Here is a 21,692-nt window from a genome sequence, read left to right as displayed (position 1 = left end):
TTTCAGATTGACGTTCTCCAATCCAGTAATTTCGGTAAGTAATTAATTTTTTTTAAATTTAGAACAATTGTTCGAATTTTACACTGAAAAAAAATTCCCTTCTAATCTGTTACTTGACTATTATAAAAATTAATATTTTCTTCAACCAAATAATTTTTTTTACTGTTTTAAATAAAAATTAATAAAAAAAAATTAATACAAAAAATTAATAAAAAAAAATTAATAAAAATAAATTTTTTTTTAAATGAAAAATAAATATTTATTTAATAATAGTAAAGTAATCGATTATTTTTGAATTAAATTTTTTTTTCTGTGTAGTTAAAAAAAAAATTAGAATACAGTGAAATCTCTCACATGAAAGAGAAAATAGAGGTTCCTGACGGCATCCATAATCCAAACGTCGTGTCGGCTTTTACGTTTGGATCTGGCCAAACGTATCCATCCAAGTTTTTTCTTTTTATTCTTTTTGCTTGATGATGAGGAAGATGATAATGATGATGATAATGATTTCGATGATCCTTTACGTGAATTTTCCTTTATTTTCACATCAGAAGGTAAAACATGTTCGATGCCCTTCCCACGAAAACTCTTCATATTCCGAATTTTCTCTTTTATTATCTAGCCTTGCAACAATTGTTCCAAGAGAAAGGACACGATTAATAGGGCAACGTGTCTTCCTCATGTCACATAGAAAAAAAGAAAAAAAAATCTCGAACCCACATTCACCATTAATTGTGGTCCATTTATTGTTAAAAAAAAAATTTTTATTTATTTATTATTTATTTGTTATTAATTAAATTTTTATATAACACGTGCGCGCGCTTTTTATCGCCATATTTTTTTTTATATACGCGCACATTCTCCAAAATAATAATTAACAGGTGTCAGCCTCCATTGTATCTCGTGATTTCTCATCCTCGTGTATGTCACTTAAATATCGTTCACTATCCAACACATCATTTTGTTCTTCTTCAATTTCCTCTGGAAAATTGCATTTTATTGATTTGATTATAAAAAATTTTTAGTGCATTTTTTTATGTTAATTATTTAAAATTTTTAAAAATTTAAATTTTTTTAAAAAATTATTATTTATATTCGAAGAATTATTATTTATTTACTATTATTATTACGTTAGTTTCTATATTCTATTATTTATTTTTATTTTATATTAGTACTTTTTTATTGATTATTTATTGCTTTGCTTTTTATTTGTTCGTATGTAATTTATTCATTTATTTGTTTTTTATTTGATTTTTTTATTTATTTGTTTGCACTTTATGCACTTTTCTATATTTTTTTTTATTTTTTATTATTTTTTTATTTTTTATTATTTTTTTTATTGTTTTTATTTGTTCGTTTGTACTTTATTCACTTTTTTTATTTGTTTTTTTATTTTTTTATATTTTGTTTTATTTATTTGTTTGTATTTTATGCACTTTTTAATATTTTTTACTGTTTTTATTTATTATTTTTTTTTTATTGTTTTTATTTGTTCGTTTGTAATTTATTCACTTTTTTTATTTTTTTATTTATTTGTTTGTATTTTATGCACTTTTTTATATATTTTTTACTGTTTTTTAAAATTTTTTATTGTTTTTATTTATTCGTTTGGTACTTTATTTACTTTTTTTTTATTTTTTTATTTATTTGTTTGTATTTTATGCACTTTTTTTTATATTTTTTACTGTCTTTATTTATTCGTTTGGTACTTTATTTACTTTATTTTTATTTTTTTATTTATTTGTTTTTTTTTTGCACTTTTTTATATTTTTTCTGTTTTTATTTATTTTTTTTATTTTTTATTCTTTTTATTTGTTCGTTTGTACTTTATTCACTTTTTTTATTGTTTTTATTTGTTCGTTTGTACTTTATTCACTTTTTTTTATTTGTTTTTTTATTTTTTTATATTTTTTTTTTATTTATTTGTTTGTATTTTATGCACTTTTTTATATTTTTTACTGTTTTTATTTATTTTTTTTTATTTTTTATTCTTTTTAATTGTTCGTTTGTACTTTATTCACTTGTTTTTATTGTTTTTATTTGTTCGTTTGTACTTTATTCACTTTTTTTTATTTGTTTTTTTATTTTTTTATATTTTTTTTTATTTATTTGTTTGTATTTTATGCACTTTTTTTATATTTTTTACTGTTTTTTAAAATTTTTTTATTGTTTTTATTTATTCGTTTGTACTTTATTTACTTTTTTTTATTGTTTTAATTTTTAATTTATTTATTTGTTTGTATTTTATACATTTTTTTATATTTTTTATTATTTTTATTTACTTTTTTTATTATTTTTATATATTTCTTTTAATTTATTATTTAAATTTCCCTCTTTTTTTTAATTCAAATTTCTTATATATATATATTATTTTTTTTATTTTGTTGCTCACATTTTTTTTCTTAACTCCATACTTTTGTTTATTTTCTCTATACTCCTTTTGTTCGTAGACCACATTTTATTTTCACTTTTTATTTATCAAACTTAATTTTAAAAAAAGTATTTCAAAAAAATTTTCTATATTTTTTATATTTAGTTTTTTTTTGAACGTATATTTTAGTATTGATTAATTAAACATTTTTGTCATTTTTTTTTTACTTGATAAATGTTATAATTGTCATGAAAAATAAACTTTTTCGCTTCTGAGACACTTTTCAGATAATTTTTCTTTTTTTTTTTTGTTTGAAGGAAAATAAATGAGTATTTTTGAAGAAAGAACCGTGAGTCGTAGAAGAAATAAATGCGTTTTCTTGTTTGGATTTCTTTTTTTTTTTTTCTCCTCGTGCGTGTAACGCGGGGGAAAAGAAGCGCGGTTATGTCGATAATGTTTCTCTTGGAATGTTTTAAGTGTTTGTCGGTAAAAATAAAAATAAATCGAAGAATGGGGGTTTGGATTGGAAAAAAAGGGGTTTTATTTATTATTTTTTTTTTTTTTTCTCTCAAATCAATATATTTCGATTATTGGTCTAGTATCGCGGGACGGTTTCCAACAAACTGAAACACATTATGTGACCTACTGTGCTCGTCCTCCGTTATTACTACTATATCCAAACGGTGCCAAAACGCAGAGCGATTCTACTCGTTGATTCGGCCCGCTTTTATTTTTATATTTTCCGCCCTTGTCTCGTCTCTTCACTCCCTCGTGTGAACCTTTATGAAGGCGCGCGCGATCCATTGCGCGGGGAAACGCGCGCATTTCATCTTCGTCTTCTTCTTATCTTCTTCCTCTTCTTTTTCATTTTCTTCATCTTCGATCGCCTACGCGATATTTACAACGCGCTCGTTTAAAACACGCATGAGAGAATTTTACGACATATTATTAATTTTATAGGAACATTTTCAAACTTTTATTAGGGTGTAAGTGAAAACTCAATTTTCTTCAATACATATCTTTTAAAAAAAAATCAGATATAAAAAATTATTTAAATTATTTTAAATTTTTTGGTAAATTGTTATCCTATAGTAATGGCTAACTGAAATTATAAATATTTATAGAAAGTAGAGAAGTTAAAAATTTTTTTTTAGTCATTAAAATTTTTTTTAATATATAAGAATGAATAATAAATTGACGAGAAAATGATTTTTTCTTGTTTTTTTCCTAGAGTTACAAATAATTTTCGTCTGACCATAAAAGGTGTTTTCTACTTTTTACAAAATGGCATCAGGATGTCTGACTCAATTGCAATTTTTCTACTTAAAAAATTTAATATTTAAATTCTAATTTAAAAACTTAGTCTGACTAAAGTATAGTTTTTCTACTTTAAAAAACAAATTGTCTTTAAAATAAAAAAAAAACTGGTCTGACTATACTCCATCTTCTCTACTTCAAATATTAAATATTGTTCTGTGCAACTTTATCTACAAAAAATTTTTTTTTGTCTAGGCTTCAATTTTTCTATTAAAAAAATAAAAAATTCCCTTTCTAATTACAAATTTTAGGTTTGACTTTCTCTACTTAGAAAAACAAATTGTTTAATTTTTTTTTTTAATTCATGTCTGACTAAACTCCACCTTTTCTACTTTATGAATTAACTCTTTTTAATTAAAAAAAACGACTTTCGTCTGACTAAACTGTACTTTTTCTACTTAAAAATTACTTCTACTATTCTACTTTAAGAATGAAATATCAATAACAAAATTAAATAAATAACTGAAAACTTTTAAAAAAAACTATGAACAATGTTTAACATTCGAAATACGTAAATTTTAAATTTTAAATTCTTACAAACTTGACTGAAAAGAAATACTTAAAAAATAAATAAAAAAAAACTTATTTTACAATTTGGAAAATCTTTTTTTCTCGCAATTCAATATTGATTCATTTTCATTCGTGTATATATATATAAAGGTAAACGGTTGACGCAAAAGCATGTTTCAAAGTTCATGAAAAGTCAATCGTGCTGAAACGAAAGACTTTGGATAAACACGTGTGTTTATCGAAGTGTTAATATCTCTCTCTTATATATGAATTTTACATTTCTTTGAATTACACATTATTTTCTTACATACCCGTTTCATCTTTGTTAAAAAATATTTTTTTATTTAATTTCTTTTATTTTTTTTTTATTTTTTTTTTTATTTAATTTTTTCTTCTTTTTTTTAATATTTTCTTTTATTATTTATTTAGAGACGGGACAAGCCTATTTCTTTTTATATTTGAGATTATTATAAATTTTTTAGAAAAAAAAATTCTCATGACTTTTAAAATTATTTCTAGAGAGAAATTTTTTTTGGCAATGTCTCTTCTAATTTAGAAAAAAAAATCGGGGTAATTTTTTTTTTTTTTTTTTTCCTTTAAAAAGAAGCAAATCTATATTGCAGAGCACGCGACTATATATCTGAAACTACCTTTCGTTATTAAAGTTTTGCCTTGAGCGCATTCCAATAATATTTCCACGAATCACTTCTTTTTTTTTTCCTTTCCCTTCAAACTCCTGCCGATATATGCAGTTCTTTAAAATCGTGTGTATAACAAAAATTGAAGGTTTTCTGATTTTAAAACCAGTTTCTGTCAGATAAGAAGAGAATTTTTTGCCATCAATCACAATTTTTCAACTCTTTCAAAAAAAATTTAGTACAAAAAGAAAACGAAAATAGAAAAATGTATTAAAAAAATATATAAAACCATAAAAAGAAAAAAAAAAGAAAAAATATATAAAAATAAATGAAACAAAAATTAAAAATACAAATTTTTTTTTAAAAATACATAAAAATAACACAAAAAATCAGCTGCACAATTCATCATTTAATTCTCCTACAAAGATATTTGGTACATAACTGAACTTATTTTTTATTCGATGGAAAAAAAAATCTCTTATTCATCTACGTAGTCACAGAAAGTAAACGGCATTTTCTCAAAACACCGTTTTAAATATATATATATTTTTTTTGTATATATAGACAGGGTTATCAAAATATATCAGAGCCTGCAAAAAATTTTTTTTCGAAATCGAATTTTTGTTTAAAAATCAAAAAATTTGGTTTAGATTTTTTTTCCGGTTCCGCTACATTTTGATCACCCTGTATATATATAATTATTATCTTCCCCCTCATCAATTCTGTCGCTACTAAAATCTAGTTTAAAAAATACTTCTCTATCTCAGATATGCACAACTCTATTTAAAAAAAAAAGAATCATAGGTATTTTCCTATAAATCTCTTAAATTGTCGAATGATGAAACATTTTTTTTTCTTCTTCTCACAAAGAGCGAATACGCGCGAGCCTCTATTTCTCTATGAAGATCTTGAAAAATGAAGTAAAAGATTTCAAATCAAAATTTCCCCCCCAAAAAAAGGAGAATTTTGTTCAATTTCTCAAAATTCTTTGATTAAAATAAATATTTATTTGCTCTAAAATAAACGTTTCGATACATTATTCGAATGATAAAAAAATTTGATTGAGACAAATAAACTTTTGATTTATTGAAACAAAAGTTAACATTCATTTGGTTGATTCAAAAATTTGTTTGAAACAAATTTTTTTTCCTGAGTAATGGAGAAAAAGCTTTTTTTAATTTCGCAAATTTTTTTTTAAAAAAATTGAAATCTTCGGCTTCATTGTTTAAAAAAATAATAATTGCACAAAGCATTCGAATCTCAGAAAGGCACGCTCGGCGTTACAATCAGTTTTGAGCTTCGAAAAAGAACAATTTTTTTTTTTTTTTTGAATCGAAAATCCAAAAAAAGGAACATTTAACAATCTCATCAGTCTTTGCAAAAAGTTTTGCTTAAAAAAAAAATGTGTGGCAGATTTTTGTTTTGTTTATAACAATCACAAATATTAACACGTAGTCATTTATCTTTTGAGCAGTCTCGACCTTCCTTGAAATGAATTCTATATGGAAAAAAAAAAGATTTTTCCTTTTTTATTAAACGCTCGCTCTTCTTTTTTCACATATACATATCTATATATTATATAAAAATATATATATTCGCTATACGAGGCATCGTTTGCCTATAATTGATCTTATATAAATTCTATATATATAAAGTGACCGTTTTTTTTTTTTGTAAATATTTAAATTTTCTAATGTTTAACAAATATGTAAAAATAGGTACAAAAAAGTACCATTTTTTTTCTCTCTCTTTTTTTTGTTTAGTACATTTTTATTAATATTCGATATTTGTAATTTCTGTATTTTTTTGCAATTAGAACAGAAATTACAAAAAAAAATCGGAGATAGCACAAAAAAAATTAAGAAACATTAGAAAATGGTAAAAAAAAATTTTATACTCTAAGTCACGAATCTAATCTACATTGGACGGCTATCCTTTCCCTTTTTTTTAATCCTATTTTCGAGTATTGATGCCGTCAGCTTTTTTAAGGAATGTTAACATTCTTTTTTTTTTTTTTTTTTTGTAAAAAGGAAGGAGTACAATCTCAATATTTTTTGTGTCGAAAAAAATTAGAATCCAAAAAAAAAAAAAATAATCTTGGAACGATCGAGAGAAAAAATGAAAAAAAATATCTTCCTAGCGTTTTTAGGGTTTCGTGTCCCAGGCTATTGTTGTCATGGTAACAATTACCATAGCAACCGTTTCCATGATTACTGTTTCAATAGCAACGGTTACCATAGTCACCGTTTCCATGACAACAGTTTCCATAGCAACCGTTTCCATAGTAACTAACAGTTTCCATAGCAACCGTTTCCATAGTAACTGTTGCCATAGTAACTAACAGTTTCCATAGCAACCGTTTCCATAGTAACTGTTGCCATAGTAACTAACAGTTTCCATAGCAACAGTTTCCATAGCAACCGCTTCCATAGTAACTGTTGCCATAGTAACTAACAGTTTCCATAGCAACAGTTTCCATAGCAACAGTTTCCATAGCAACGGTTACCATAGTCACCGTTTCCATGACAACAGTTTCCATAGCAACCGTTTCCATAGTAACTGTTGCCATAGTAACTAACAGTTTCCATAGCAACAGTTTCCATAGCAACGGTTACCATAGTCACCGTTTCCATGACAACAGTTTCCATAGCAACCGTTTCTATAGTAACTGTTTCCATAGCAACCGTTTCCATAGCAACGGTTACCATAGCAACCGTTTCCATAACAACGGTTACCATAGTCACCGTTTCCATAGCAACCGTTTCTATAGTAACTGTTTCCATAGCAACCGTTTCCATAGCAACGGTTACCATAGCAACCGTTTCCATAACAACGGTTACCATAGTCACCGTTTCCATAGCAACCGTTTCTATAGTAACTGTTTCCATAGCAACCGTTTCCATGACAACCATTACCATAACCGTTTTATTCCTTAACAACGATAATATTAAAATATTGGCCAAGAAACCCTGCGATGTAGGCATATTTTTTGTTTACAAAAAGTTTAAAGGAAGTTGACCACTGGAAACTCTTGGAAAAATTCATGTTGGAAATTTCAATCAATTTTTTTTTCCATATAACCTAGAATGAAAAACTCATGTTTTCTATACATACCTGAATTAAAATTATTGTTAAATAATTTGCTAATTAATTATTTATAATAATTAATTACAATTTGTATTTAAACTATTAATGAAAGTAAAAAATAAAAAACTTTTAGGTTAGAAATAGTTAGGTTAGGTTATCATGTCTATCAATTAAACAAGTTCCTAACCTAAAAGATTACTTTCATAAATAATACAAATAAAATGACTTTAATAAAGTTTTCTCAAGTGTAATGTCAATGCAAACAATTTTAATTCAGTTTATGTTGAAAAATATTTATATGAAAAAAAAAATTTATCGAAATTTCCAACAAGGAATTTTTAAGATTTTTTTCAAAGTGGAACCATTTTTCACGTGGGATATTCGAAAAAATAAAAAATATATTATCAGGCTTGTTTTAATGATTCACTTGGCGCAAGATTTGTATCACCCATTTTTTTCGTCAATTCCTGCATAAGATCACGATAAATTAACGAATCAATATTTGACGATAAATTATAGAGTATCCACCAGTCACCTAATGCTATTTTTTTATTGATACTTTGACATGTTTCAATTGGCAATAATCTCGATGATAATTGAAGAATTCTTGGTCTTATTGATGGTGCAAATATAATTGCAGCTCGATATGTTAATAGGCCAGTGAGTAATCCCAATAGAATTAAATACCAAAACCAAATGAAAATATATGTTTTTTCATTAACAACATTTAATGGTAAAACACAAAGTGAATCGTGTTTTTGTATTGATCCTGATGCTCCATATTTATGAAAGATACATTTTGTAACACGTGGAAATACATAAACCATTGGATCAACACGATTCTCCTGTGGTATATCAGATATTTGTAGTACTCTTAATCCATAGCTGAGAAATTCACCGTCAAAGAATAGATTCATCAAATAAAGTTGTGTTACAATGTTTATCAGGCACAAGACTTCGCAGCTAAAGTAACGATAGACGTACGAGTTGTGACACTGTGGAAAGAACAAATCAACGAATTAGAGGGAATTGAATTCAATCAACTTGAATTGCTCATCCTAAACCACATCCGTCCTTTCCTTAGGATGGACCGTTCTTTAACTTCTCCCATTTCTCTTATTTTTTTTTTTTTTCATTGCTTTTAGATTTTGTAACTTTTCTTTCAATTCATTAGAAAACATTAATTTACACTACTCTCGACATTTTACTCAATTTTACTCGCTATTTATCAAAATAGTTTAAATTTAGTTTTACTTCAGTAAAATTTAATAGTTCAGTCGAATTTTACTAAAAATCAGTTGAAATTACTAATTTTAAATAATCAACTCTACATTATCATTAATCGGTAAAACAGATTTATCAGTAGTCGATAAAACAGACTTTTCTGTTTCAATCGGTAAAGATATTCTACTTAATTTCAATTACTGAATTGAATTTTAATGGAAATTTTAATGAAGTTGCCAAATTTCAAATATTGCAGAACAAAAATCGTTAAAACAAAATTATTTGTATTTTTATTTAATTAAATTTCATTAGATAGAAAATTTTCTTTTAGCAATTTATATTTATTCGAATTACTTTATTTTGACTTTATTTTAATTAATTTTCAATAAACCGATTTTCTATATTACATAATTTTTATATAACCAAAAATCCAGAATTGGATTTTCATTTAACGTAATATCTATTTAAATTAATGGTTTAATGAAAATTTTGTAAAAAAAAATATATATATAAACAAATACAAAATTCAAACAAAGTTTACTAAATTAAATATGTTTTATCAGCAGTTAGTAAAAAAGACATGACTGTCAAATGTGTTTTATCAGCAGTTGGTAAAAAAGATTTGACTGTAAAATCTGTTTTACCGACTAATGATAAAACATATTTGACTTTAAAATTTTACTGATTGAAATTTCAGAAAAAAAACCATTTTATTATTTTTTCATTGATGTAAAATTTTCATTGAAATTTTTTAATTAAATAATTCAAGTCTATTTTATCAGCAGTTGGTAAAACAGATTTAACTTTCAAATCTGTTTTACCAACTACTGATAATAATAATAATAATAATAATAACCATAAAATAGTAAAAATAATTAAAAGAATCATACTTTTATGTGTGTCATCAAATAATTCATCAAATTATCCTTTTTTTTGGTTATTGTTTCTTCCTCTTCAAGGCCATGATTTAAACCCATTACCAAAGATCGTATCAAATTGCCTTCCCATATTTTCCATATGTAGTGGGGCAGATAACACAATATTGCCTATAAAAAAAAAAGAAATTTCTATTATATATAGAATTTTTTTTTTTCACTTAATTTTCATTTAAACATTAAATTCTAATTTGACTTTTTTTTAAACTTCTGAAAATCAATTATCTTTGTCAATAAATTATCAATTAGAATTTAACTCAGTCCTTTGTAGATTAGTATTAATAGTTTTGGTATTTTTACATAAAATAATATTTTTATTTTTATTTCAAATTTTTTTCTAAACTCAGAAAAAAAATATAAAATTTTATTTTGTGGCAAACATTTTTTTTTTTTATTAGCAAAGTTTTAAATAAAAAGAAAATTTTAAATAATTTTTTACAATAAAATTAATTATAAGAAAAAAACATTTTTTTTTAATTCTCGTCCAATTGAAAGAAATGAATTAAAGTTTCAAATGTAGTAAATTGATAAATGTAAATTTAAATCAAATTCGAGGAAGGATCAAATTCTCTCTAAATCAAATTGAACGTGATTAATTATACTTTGTATTTTGTCTGCGCGCGGCTTTAATTTGAAATGAAATAATAAATTATATTTTCAAACGATGTAGTATATATATATATATATATATGTATATCACATAAAGAAATGAAATAAAAGAAAAGAAAGGCCTCACACGAGCCTGTGTAACAGATAGCTATATGTTACCATAAGCAGATATCAAGAGATATATTTAATTTTTATTTTTATTTTTAATATTAAAGCATAGAATAGCATCTTCCTGATGAGTTCGCAAAAGAATAATATTTTATACTGTCAATGTGAAATAATATACATAATACACGTGCGTTTATACTCACTATATATGATTATAAGTAGAATTTTTTTTTATTATTAATAAATAAAATAAAATAAAATATTAATAAATAAATAAAATAAAATAAAATATTAATAAATAAATAAAATATTTTTTTTATTAATGAAAAATAAATAATTCACATTACCTGGAAAAATAGTGCAAAACAGACCCATTGATAGTACGTGTAATATTTTCTGGCATTAACATTTCCAAAATCATTGGAAACACCCGGATGTGCAACATCCACACCAACCTGTCGAAAAATTGTCAAAATTAGTATACAATATAAAAAAAAAGAAATAATAATAATAATAATGAAAATAATAATAGTAATAATTTATTACAATTGGAATAAAAACTTATAATAATAATAATAATAACAATTTGATTCATGGTATTTTTTCTCTCTTTTTTTTAAATTATAAATTCAATTTTCCTTTTGTGATAAATGAAAAAAAAATTGAATTTTTGAAGAACTAAAAAATATTTAATATTTTGCAAAAATTGTTCGGACGTTAAAATGACAAAAAAAAACCGTTTACGTCACAAATTATCTAAAATGAATTCTCGCATGCTGGTATGTTTGCTGATTAGATTTGTTATAATAAAACGGAAATTAACATTTCACATGTAAAAAGTGTTTCATCAATATTTTCAAAAAAAAAAAAAGGAAAAAATCATTGGTTTTTTCTAAAGTATTAATTAATTTTGATTATCTATTTCTAATATTGCTATAGGGATAAACATTTTCTCTAATCATTATTTGAAAAAACAAGTCCTTTTTTCTATTAAAAAAAAAATAAAAAGAAATCCAAAATAAAAAAAGAAATATAATAAATGAACTTGATTCGTCGAAATGGTTCTTTGTTTTCAAAAAAGGGAGAGTTGTTTCCGGTTTTTTATACTTGCTCTCGCATCCACCTCTATTATAATTCTTTTTTTTTCTCTTTAATTCCAACGTGAATTTCCGTTAGTATACACCTGATGGGAAAAATACTCTTAATAAATAATCTCAGGTTCCATATTATCAAAGTGTAACCAAATCTTAAGGTTTTTTTTTTTAATTATTATTTTTTTATTTTAATATTTACGAAAGATAATAATAATAACATTAATAAAAATAATAATAATAATACCCCAAATTTTTAAGGGGAATCCGAAAAATGTAAATTTCTTTTTAGAATAGGAAAAAGATAATATATTTTATTTATAAAAATAATTTTGATAAAATCAATTTTGATCTGTTTCTAATTGAAAACCAGTTTTTCTTTTTTTTTTCTATATAAAATTCCAAACCGAATGTAATATACACATATTGTACCGAAAGTATTGCTTCTTTTGATTATTCATCAAAACCAGTCCGTGACTAGAGATTTTAAACCTTTTTCAATGTGACGCAATTTTACCTGCAAAGAATAACGAACTATTTACTACCATTCTGTAAATTTTTTTTTTAAACGTATACGAAAGTCAATTATGTCACTTGGATGAGGAAGAGAAATTTTCATATTTAATCTTCTCTTATACTGAATATATTTATTTGTAACTAAAAATGAGAACAATATTTATTAAAATAGAAAATAAAATCTAATTTTGAATCTGAGATATCACTGAATAAAATTGGAATTTAGGAACTAAATTACTTAATAACTCTGCATTATCAGCAGTTGGTAAAAAAGATTTGAATGTTAAATCTGTTTTACCCAACTGATGATAAAACAGATTTGAATGTTAAATCTGTTTTACCAAACTGATGATAAAACAGATTTGAATGTTAAATCTGTTTTACCAAACTGATGATAAAACAGATTTGAATGTTAAATCTGTTTTACCAAACTGCTGATAAAACAGATTTGAATTATTTAGTGTGAAACAAATTTTAGTTCATTGTTGCTGTAAACAATAAAATCTCCTTGAATCTTATACTATTTGCTAATTTTTACCGAACTCATTTTCTACAAAAAAAAAAAATAAATTCTTTCTATATATGAATTTGTTATATTTTATTGATTAAATATCTGAAAAGCAATTGAAATCATTTCAGTAAGATTTCCAATAAAATTCAATCACATTTAACTGAAAATTAGTAGAATTCTTTACTGATTCAGTAAAATCTGTACTATCATCAATCGGTAAAATAGATTTTATTGAATCAGTAAAGAATACTACTAATTTTTAATTAAATATATCTGAATGTTAGTGTAAATTTTACTGAAATTATTTCAGAATGCTAAATTTCAGCTATATCATCAATAAAATCTCACTGATTCAAATTTAAGAAGAACTATTTTTTACTATGAGAGTTTGGTAATATTTACCAAATATAATAGAATTCAAGAAGATTTTACTATTTCTAGCAATTTTGAAGTAAAATTTTCATTGAAATTTTTTTACGTACTAAATAATTGAAATCTGTTTTATCATCAATTCGGTAAAACAGTGTCAAATCTGTTTTACCAACTACTGATACCAATTTCTGATATTTAGTGAAGTAATATCAAAACTACATCAGTATTTTACTGATTCTCATAGAGAATAATAAAAAAAATTATACTTTTACAATAAACAAAAAAGAAAGTGTAAAAATTTAAATCGGAAATATTCTATTAAAAAAAAAAAAAATAATAACCGTCACTTTCAAGTTTACAGAATAAATTCCATTATGGTCTTTATATAATCTTTTTGTTAAATGTATTTTTTTTTTCGTTCCGAACAAAGATTTCTTTACAACTGTTATTTAAGACTTGAGCTCATCTTAAGTGAAATGCCTCCATTTTATCTTTCTTCGTTCTTCACGCACACGTTCGTTTCTCTGGAAATTTCGATGCCTGGGAAGCCGCAGTGTATAGTGCTTTGTATTTATCTTTTATACTAACTTTAATATTTTTTTACTATTATCTCATAAGACAATATTTATTTATTTATCCTCTTATTTAAAAAGATTTCTATTACAGTTTTATTTTTTAATTTAATAATCTCAATTATAAAGTAAATAAAAGTAAATAAAAATAAATAAAAATAAATAAATTTAATAATAATCTCAATTTTATAAAAAAAAAAATTAAAAAAGAAAGCAAAAAATCAAAAATATTAAAATTCATCTGCGAAATGAAAAATTGCTCTTTATTTTTTTATAATTTGATATAGGTGACCTTTTTGTATTTTTGTCAACATTTTTTTTTTTTAATGTAACCTGAGAGCAAAAAAAGAAAAAGTTCTGCTTCATTGGTGTATTGCGTAAGGTCAGTGCACTATATATAAGCTTATTAACATATGCGAAAGATAAAATTAATTTAGGACGCGATTCTGATGTAAGAACAAAAAAAATGACCTATGGAACTTGTTAAAACAATTTAAAATAAGAGAAGAGGGGGAAGAAAAAATTCTTTTTGGGTCAGCAAAGTTTTTTATTATCCTAGACAAAAATTTTTTAAAAATCGAAACATTTAAATTAATTATTTTTTTATTACTTATTTATTATTTTTCTAAATAATCGCTTTTATTATTATTATTATTATTATTATTATTATTATTATTATTATTATTATTATTATTATTATTATTATTATTATTACTATTATTATTATTATTAGTATTATTGTTATTATCATTGTAATTATTGTTGTTATTATTGTTATTGTTTTTGTTTTCTATTGTCATTATTCTTAAATTATAAATATTTTCAAAAATTGTTATCAAATTGAATGATTAAAAAAATTCTTTTCTAATTATTTTAACAGTTATCATTTTTAAATGACGACAAAAAAAAATTTTTTTGAATATCGATTATAACTGCGTGAGTCATTACAAAATATTCCAAATATTAAATTCACATAAATTAGATAAATTAAATTAACATAAATTAGATAAATCAAAAATTGATAATTAAATGTAATTTTTTTCTTATAATAATTTAATTCGAAAATTTTGAATTAAATGAAAATTAAAATTCAAACTATATATTAAAATTCAACTAGTAAATTAAAATAGTAAAACTCAACAAAAAAAAAAAACTGCAATCCATAAAAAAAATTCATTCACAAAACTTTCTATTTTTTTTTTAATAACTATAATTCCATAAAATTATTTTTTAAAAAATCTGGAAAAAAAACCACACTGAAAAAAATATTTGATACAAATAATCTGTTACTTTACTAATATCAAATAAATATTTACTTGAACGAAATAAATATTTACTTGAACCAAATAAATATTTACTTGAACGAAATAAATATTTACTTGAACCAAATAAATATTTACTTGAACGAAATAAATATTTACTTGAACGAAATAAATATTTACTTGAACGAAATAAATATATACTTGAACGAAATAAATACATATTTACTTGAACCAAATAATTTTGGTGTAAATTAAATTTTATTTATTTCAAATACAGAAATCATTGATTCAAATACAGTTTATTTAATTCAATTAAATTCAAAAATTATTTCATTCAAGTAAATATTTATTTAATTCAAGTAATCGATTATTTGAATGAAATAAAAAAATTTTTTTTTGTCACTACAGTGGTTCTCATAATACAAAAAAGAAAAAATAATTTTTTTTTTTGAACTTAAATATTACCAAATGAAAATTTAATAAAAATGGTGACTTTGTTAGAGGGTCAATAATCATTATCATCATCATTATTATTATCATCTCGAGGTCAAGACTCACCTGCCGATTAAAGGCATCCGGCATCGTAAACGTTGACATAATCCAACAGTATGTGTTGATTGGATACTTTGGTAGTCCCTCAACAATACACGAAATTGGACTCCCTACATATTGATTAGCGGAAATAATCATCGAACACATAAAAAGTAATGCTGCCGTAAAATGATTATGGAGTCGAAACACCATTGAATCCGTTGAAATCTCATGATATTTGAAGTAGGTCCTTAAATCGCCCAGCAATTTAAACATGATTACTGTTTTTTTATTCTTCTATCACGTTAACAAAAAAAAAGAAAAAAAAAAAAATTCTGTTTACAGAAATAAAATAAAAAATTTCACTTTAATATCCTCCCACTTTTTAAATTCATCAGTAGTGAATTTTCGCGCTTTTTTCTCTTTTTTTGAAAGGGGAGGGGAGATTTTTTTTTTATCAATTTTTTTTTATTAATTAATCAATTTTTTGCACTTTTTTCTCTAATAATAATAAATAATCGGCATTCGAACGCCGAGTTCGAAAACTCGAAAACTCCGGTGCTATCTCATCTGTCACGAAAACGTAGCGACGAATGGGCAACTTAGAACCGGCTACACAGCTGTCCACGCGGCGTCTTCTCTCTCGCTCTCTCCCTCTCCTTCTCCCCTTTTTCCCTTCTTTTCTCTCTCTCTCTCTCTCTTCCCCTTTTTCCTTTCTCTCTCTCTCTCTCTTCAATGCCCTTTTCCGTCCTTTCTTTTAAATTCTTTTTTCCTTCACAACACTTGGAAAATTCTTTTTCCCCCTCACACCTTTTAGAATTGCTATAAGGGTGAGAGTGGGGATAGTGAATCCCACATTTGTGAACCCCCCAAGAAAGCGCGCCAAACGGGGGAAAAATTTAAATAATTCTTTTTGGCAAAAAAATAAAAAATTTTTATTGAGGGGGAAAATTGATTTTTTTTTTTGGTGAAATTAATTAATTTTTATTCACTTTTTTTTTTGTTTTTTTTTTTTTTTTTGATCACCGATTCGTGTATACGTACTTACGTACGAGTCTCTTGGACGGTAACTGACGAGAAGTGGCAGTGGGTTTGTTGTGGGGGCAGGAATGGAGGGGTGAAAAGAGGGGACTACATCCCCCACTTTTGTGCTACAATCTACGGGCACGATCCTTGCCTCTCTCTCTCTCTTTCTCTCTCTCTCTCTCTCTCACTCTCTCTCTCTCTCCTGCCACGCTACAGTCTCTGTTCTCCTCGATGGTCTATCCACCGTTAATTCTCGTCCTGCTTGCAGCTCACTTTACTTTGTACTTTCTCGAGGAAAGAAAAAAAAAGGCCACATCGAATTCCTCTGTATTTGTGTTTTTGTAATGGAAGCAAACCAAAAAAAAAAAAATAAATAATGGAGAGTTTTACAGAATTTTTTTTTTCAATAAAATGTTTCTTCAAAAAGTTTGGGGAAAATGGTGAAGTGAAGGGGAGAAATAGGGATAGAAAAAAGGGGTGTGGATGAGGGTGAAAGAGGCGAGGCAAAGGGTTGAGAAATTGTGCAATATTACGCAATTTTATTTCGCTGTATTTCGCAAATTGAAATTGTAAATTTATTATTATCATTCAGTAAAAAAAGAAAAATTGTATTTTAGTCAATTTAGAAGAAAAAAAGCAAAAAAGAAGCAAATTGAAATTGTAAATTTATTATTATCATTCAGTAAAAAAGGAAAAATTGTATTTTAGTCAATTTAGAAGAAAAAAAGCAAAAAAGAAGTTTGATAGAATTTACCAAATTTTGTTTTGAGACAAGTAGAAAGTTTGTTTAATCTAGTACAATTTGGTTATGACAACCAAAAAGTGTTATTCAAATTTAGTTGAGACTATCAAAAAGTTTGATTAAAATTACTAAATTTGGTTCAAACAACTCAAAGTTTGATTAATCTTGTCCAATTTGGTTAAGATAACCAAAAAGTGTGATTAACCTAACCAAATTTAGTTAAAACTATCAAAAAGTTTGATTAAGTCTATCAAATTTGGCAGACGATACTAAAAATTTGATTAAATCTACTAAATTTGGTTCAAACAACTAAAAAATTTTATTAATATAGTCCAATTTGGTTAAAGATAACCAAAAAATGTGGTTAACCTAACCAAATTTGGTTAAGACCATAAGAAAGTTTTATTAAATCCACCAAATTTGGCTAAAGGTACTAAAAGTTAAGTAAAATTATGAAATTTTAGTATGAGACTATCAAAAAATTTGATTAATCTAGTCCAATTAGGTTACGCCAACTAAAAAGTGGGTTTAATCTATCCAAATTTGGTTGAGACTATCCAATAGTTTGATGAAGTCTACCAAATTTGGCAGAGGATACTAAAAGTTTGATTGAATATACCAAATTTTGTTGAAACAACTAAAAAATGTGATTAATGTCGTCTAATTTGGTTATAAACAACCAAAAAGTGTGATTAACGTAACCAAATTTGGTTAATACCATCAAAAAGTTTGATTAAATCTACCAAATTTGGCTGAGGCTACTAGAAATTTGGTAAAATTACCAAATTTTGATTTGAAACTATCAAAAAAATTGATTAATCTAGTCTAATTAGATTACGCCAACCAAAAAGTTGGTTTAATCTACCAAATTTGGCAGAGGATACTAAAAGTTTGATTGAATCTACCAAATTTTGTTGAAACAACTAAAAAATGTGATTAATGTCGTCTAATTTGGTTATAAGCATCCAAAAAGTGTGATTAACCTAACCAAATTTGGTTAATACCATCAAAAAGTTTGATTAAATCTACCAAATTTGACTGAGGCTACTAGAAATTTGGTAAAATTACCAAATTTTGATTTGAGACTATCAAAAAAATTGATTAATCTAGTTTAATTAGGTTACGCCACCCAAAAAGTGGGTTCAATCTATCCAAATTTGGTTTGGACTATCTAAAAGTTTGATTGAATCTACCAAATTTTGTTGAAACAACTAAAAAATGTGATTAATGTCGTCTAATTTGGTTATAAACATCCAAAAAGTGTGATTAACCTAGCCAAATTTGGTTAATACCATCAAAAAGTTTGATTAAATCTACCAAATTTGGCTGAGGCTACTAGAAATTTGGAAAATTACCAAATTTTGATTTGAGACTATCAAAAAAATTGATTAATCTAGTTTAATTAGGTTACGCCACCCAAAAAGTGGGTTCAATCTATCCAAATTTGGTTTGGACTATCTAAAAGTTTGATTCAATCTACCAAATTTGGCAGAGGATACTAAAAATTTGATTAAATCTACTAAATTTGGTTTAAACAACTAAAAGTTTGATTAATCTATTCCAATTTGGTTAAGATATCCAAAAAGTGTGGTTCACCTACCCAAATTTGGTTAAAACTATCAAAAAGTTTGATTAAGTCTACCAAATTTGGCAGAGGATACTAAAAATTTTATTAATCTAGTCCAGTTTGGTTAAGATAACCAAAAAATATGGTTAACCTAACCAAATTTGGTTAAGACCATCAGAAAGTTTGATAAAATCTACCAAATTTGGCCAAAGCTATTAAAAGTTTAGTAAAATTACAAAATTTTGATTTGAGTCTATCAAAAAAATTGATTAATCTAGTCTAATTAGGTTACGCCAACCAAAAAGTTGGTTTAATCTATCTAAATTTGGTTGAGACTATCCAATAGTTTGATAAAGACTACCAAATTTGGCAGAGGATACTAAAAGTTTGATTAAATCTACGAAATTTTTTTGAAACAACTAAAAAATGTGGTTAATCTCGTCTAATTTGGTTAAAAACAACCAAAAAGTGTGCTTAATCTAACCAAATTTGGTTAATACCATCAAAAAGTTTGATTAAATCTACCAAATTTGGCTGAGGCTACTAGAAATTTGGTAAAATTACCAAACGTTGCTTGAGACGACCAAAAAATTTGGTTTACCTAGTCTAATTAGGTTAAGACAACCAAATAGTCTGTTTAGTTTATCCAAATTTGGTTGAGACTATCAAAAAAATTTGATTAATTCTACCAAATTTGGCAAAGAATACTTAAAGTTTGATTGAATCTACCGGTTGAGATAAGCAAAAAAATATTTGGTTATATATACACCAAATTTTTTTTTATTAAATCTACAAAATTTTGATTGAGACAACAAAAAAATTTATTTGAATCTACCAAATTTGATTGAGATTACTAAAAAGTTTGGTTGAATGTCCCAAGAAAATCTCTCACAATCAAAAAGTTTGATTAAAAAAAAAAAAAAAAAAACGAATTACGTTCACAGTACTAAATCATTATGTTTTTGTCTTTCTTTTATTATACATTGATAAACGAAAAATAAAACGTAAAAAAATCGCGAGATATTTCGATGTGACTCAATTTCGCATACTTTCTCCACGATGGATTTTTCCTGTTTACGATCATAAGTCAATGAGCTATCAATTCTCGCGAAATGTCACACAGCTGGTAGAAGTGAATAAATCTTTTTCTTTTCAATATAATATGTTTCTATTTTTAGAAAGGCAAAAAAAAATATTACGTATTTAAATGAAATTTTATCTTTACTTTTTTTCGTATATCAATCGCTTTGTAGAAATAAAAATCAATTTATTGACTTTTGGGGAATTTAGTGAAATAATTTTGATTACACAACAATCTTGGAATTAGCAAATTGCAATATTTTTTTCTGACTCATGAATATTTTTATAATTTTTTTTTTCATTTGTTGCTATGGCGGCAATTTTTTTTTTAATATCTGAAATTAAAATTTAGAATTTTATTTTGAAAAAAATATATATACTTATTGATTTAAAAATTTTTGTTTATTGTAGATTAGAAAACACTTGCTGTTTCTATTTTTTGATCTTATTATATAAAGTAAAATTCGAATAATCAGGTAGCCTTCTAGTATAATAATTAATTGAGAATAAAAAATATTCTTTATTATAAAATACAAAAATAATAAATATTTTGAGAACTTTTTATATTTTTATTTATTTCATTCATTTATTATCAAATTTTTTATTTTCTTGCAAATTTGTAAAACCGTACATTATTGTTAAATAAATAAATTTAAAAAAACAAAAAAATTGAATAAAATACAAAAAATGTTTAAAGAAAAAAAGTTTATTTTTAACTTTTGGAGTCGCCATAGTTATCTTTTTTTTTTTTTTAATAAATAATGAAAAATATGTTTCATGTCACTTTATAAGTTTCTGTCTATTCATATACATAGAAATTTTTTCCTATACACAGACATTTTTATTGGTGCCACTTGAAATACGGGTATTAACATTTTCATTGTGAACACATGTTTTCCAGACCCAAATATGCTGCTGTTAAAACGGAAGTCGAGAGTAAAACGAAAAAAAAATTCGGTTACTGTATTACTATTTTTCCAAATTTGTTATCAATTTTTGCACGAATTTTTTCAAAAAAAAAAAAAAAAAAACAATTTTTATTGTCTTACAAAAAAAAGGCATTTTTATCTTTACAAAAATAAACATTTATAAATAATTTGTCAGTTGCTCGAAAAATTCAATTAACTTTTTTTGGTGTAAAAAAAAAGCATCAAATCTTTTAAAATGCACAAAACTCACGTATACTCGTGACTTGAATATTCAAACAATTTTATTTTAAAGAGACTATTTTTATTTGTGCTACAATTTCTCAGGCACTTGACATTATAACCCTTTGAAAACAGAAAAAAATGTGTATAGAATCCGTTGACTTATAGTACAAGTAGCAGACTTTCAGTATATGTGTTTCTTTTTTTTTGACGTCTCCCTAAAAAAACTTTAAAACTGTTTCTATTTTTGCTTGTGAGTTCTCATAAAAACTTCTATATAGAGGAAATAAATATATAAGAAAAAGGGTGAATTTTTTCAAAGTTAAGTAAAAATGTTCGTATATTTTTTTCTTTTTTTAGTTTTTTTTTAAATTTCTTTTTATTTATTTCTACTTATTTTTTTTAATTTTAATTTCTTTTTATTTATTTGTATTTTTTCAATTTTTTATAGTGTTTTTTTAATTTATTTAAATTT

The 21,692-nt window shown here is 24.6% G+C and overlaps 2 protein-coding genes across 4 annotated transcripts in view; both read right to left on the bottom strand.

The window, feature by feature from the left end:
- Positions 1-1,198, bottom strand: part of LOC127277130 (innexin shaking-B) — a 61,612-nt gene extending 60,414 nt beyond the window's left edge. For all 3 annotated transcript variants that reach the window (XM_051297979.1, XM_051297989.1, XM_051297990.1), the window contains exon 1: positions 355-1,198. In XM_051297979.1, coding sequence (XP_051153936.1) covers positions 355-594 — 240 coding nt within the window. In that variant the 5' untranslated portion in view covers positions 595-1,198. The remainder of the gene's footprint in view (positions 1-354) is intronic.
- A 4,027-nt stretch (positions 1,199-5,225) lies between these two features.
- LOC127277134 (innexin inx1) lies at positions 5,226-16,726 on the bottom strand. Its single transcript, XM_051297993.1, has 4 exons — positions 15,682-16,726; positions 11,147-11,254; positions 10,038-10,193; positions 5,226-8,918 (listed from the first exon to the last, which is right to left on the bottom strand). Exons 1-4 carry the CDS (start codon positions 15,928-15,930, stop codon positions 8,328-8,330), a joined length of 1,104 nt encoding a protein of 367 aa, XP_051153950.1. The 5' UTR covers positions 15,931-16,726; the 3' UTR covers positions 5,226-8,327.
- Between the last annotated feature and the right edge of the window lie 4,966 nt (positions 16,727-21,692).

Source organism: Leptopilina boulardi, unplaced genomic scaffold, assembly GCF_019393585.1.
Source record: "Leptopilina boulardi isolate dan_hultmark-lab unplaced genomic scaffold, ZJU_Lbou_2.1 LbouV2_165, whole genome shotgun sequence".
NCBI lineage: Eukaryota > Metazoa > Arthropoda > Insecta > Hymenoptera > Figitidae > Leptopilina > Leptopilina boulardi.
Note: the sequence above shows the minus strand (reverse complement) of the source record. Positions and strands in the feature narration are given on the sequence as shown.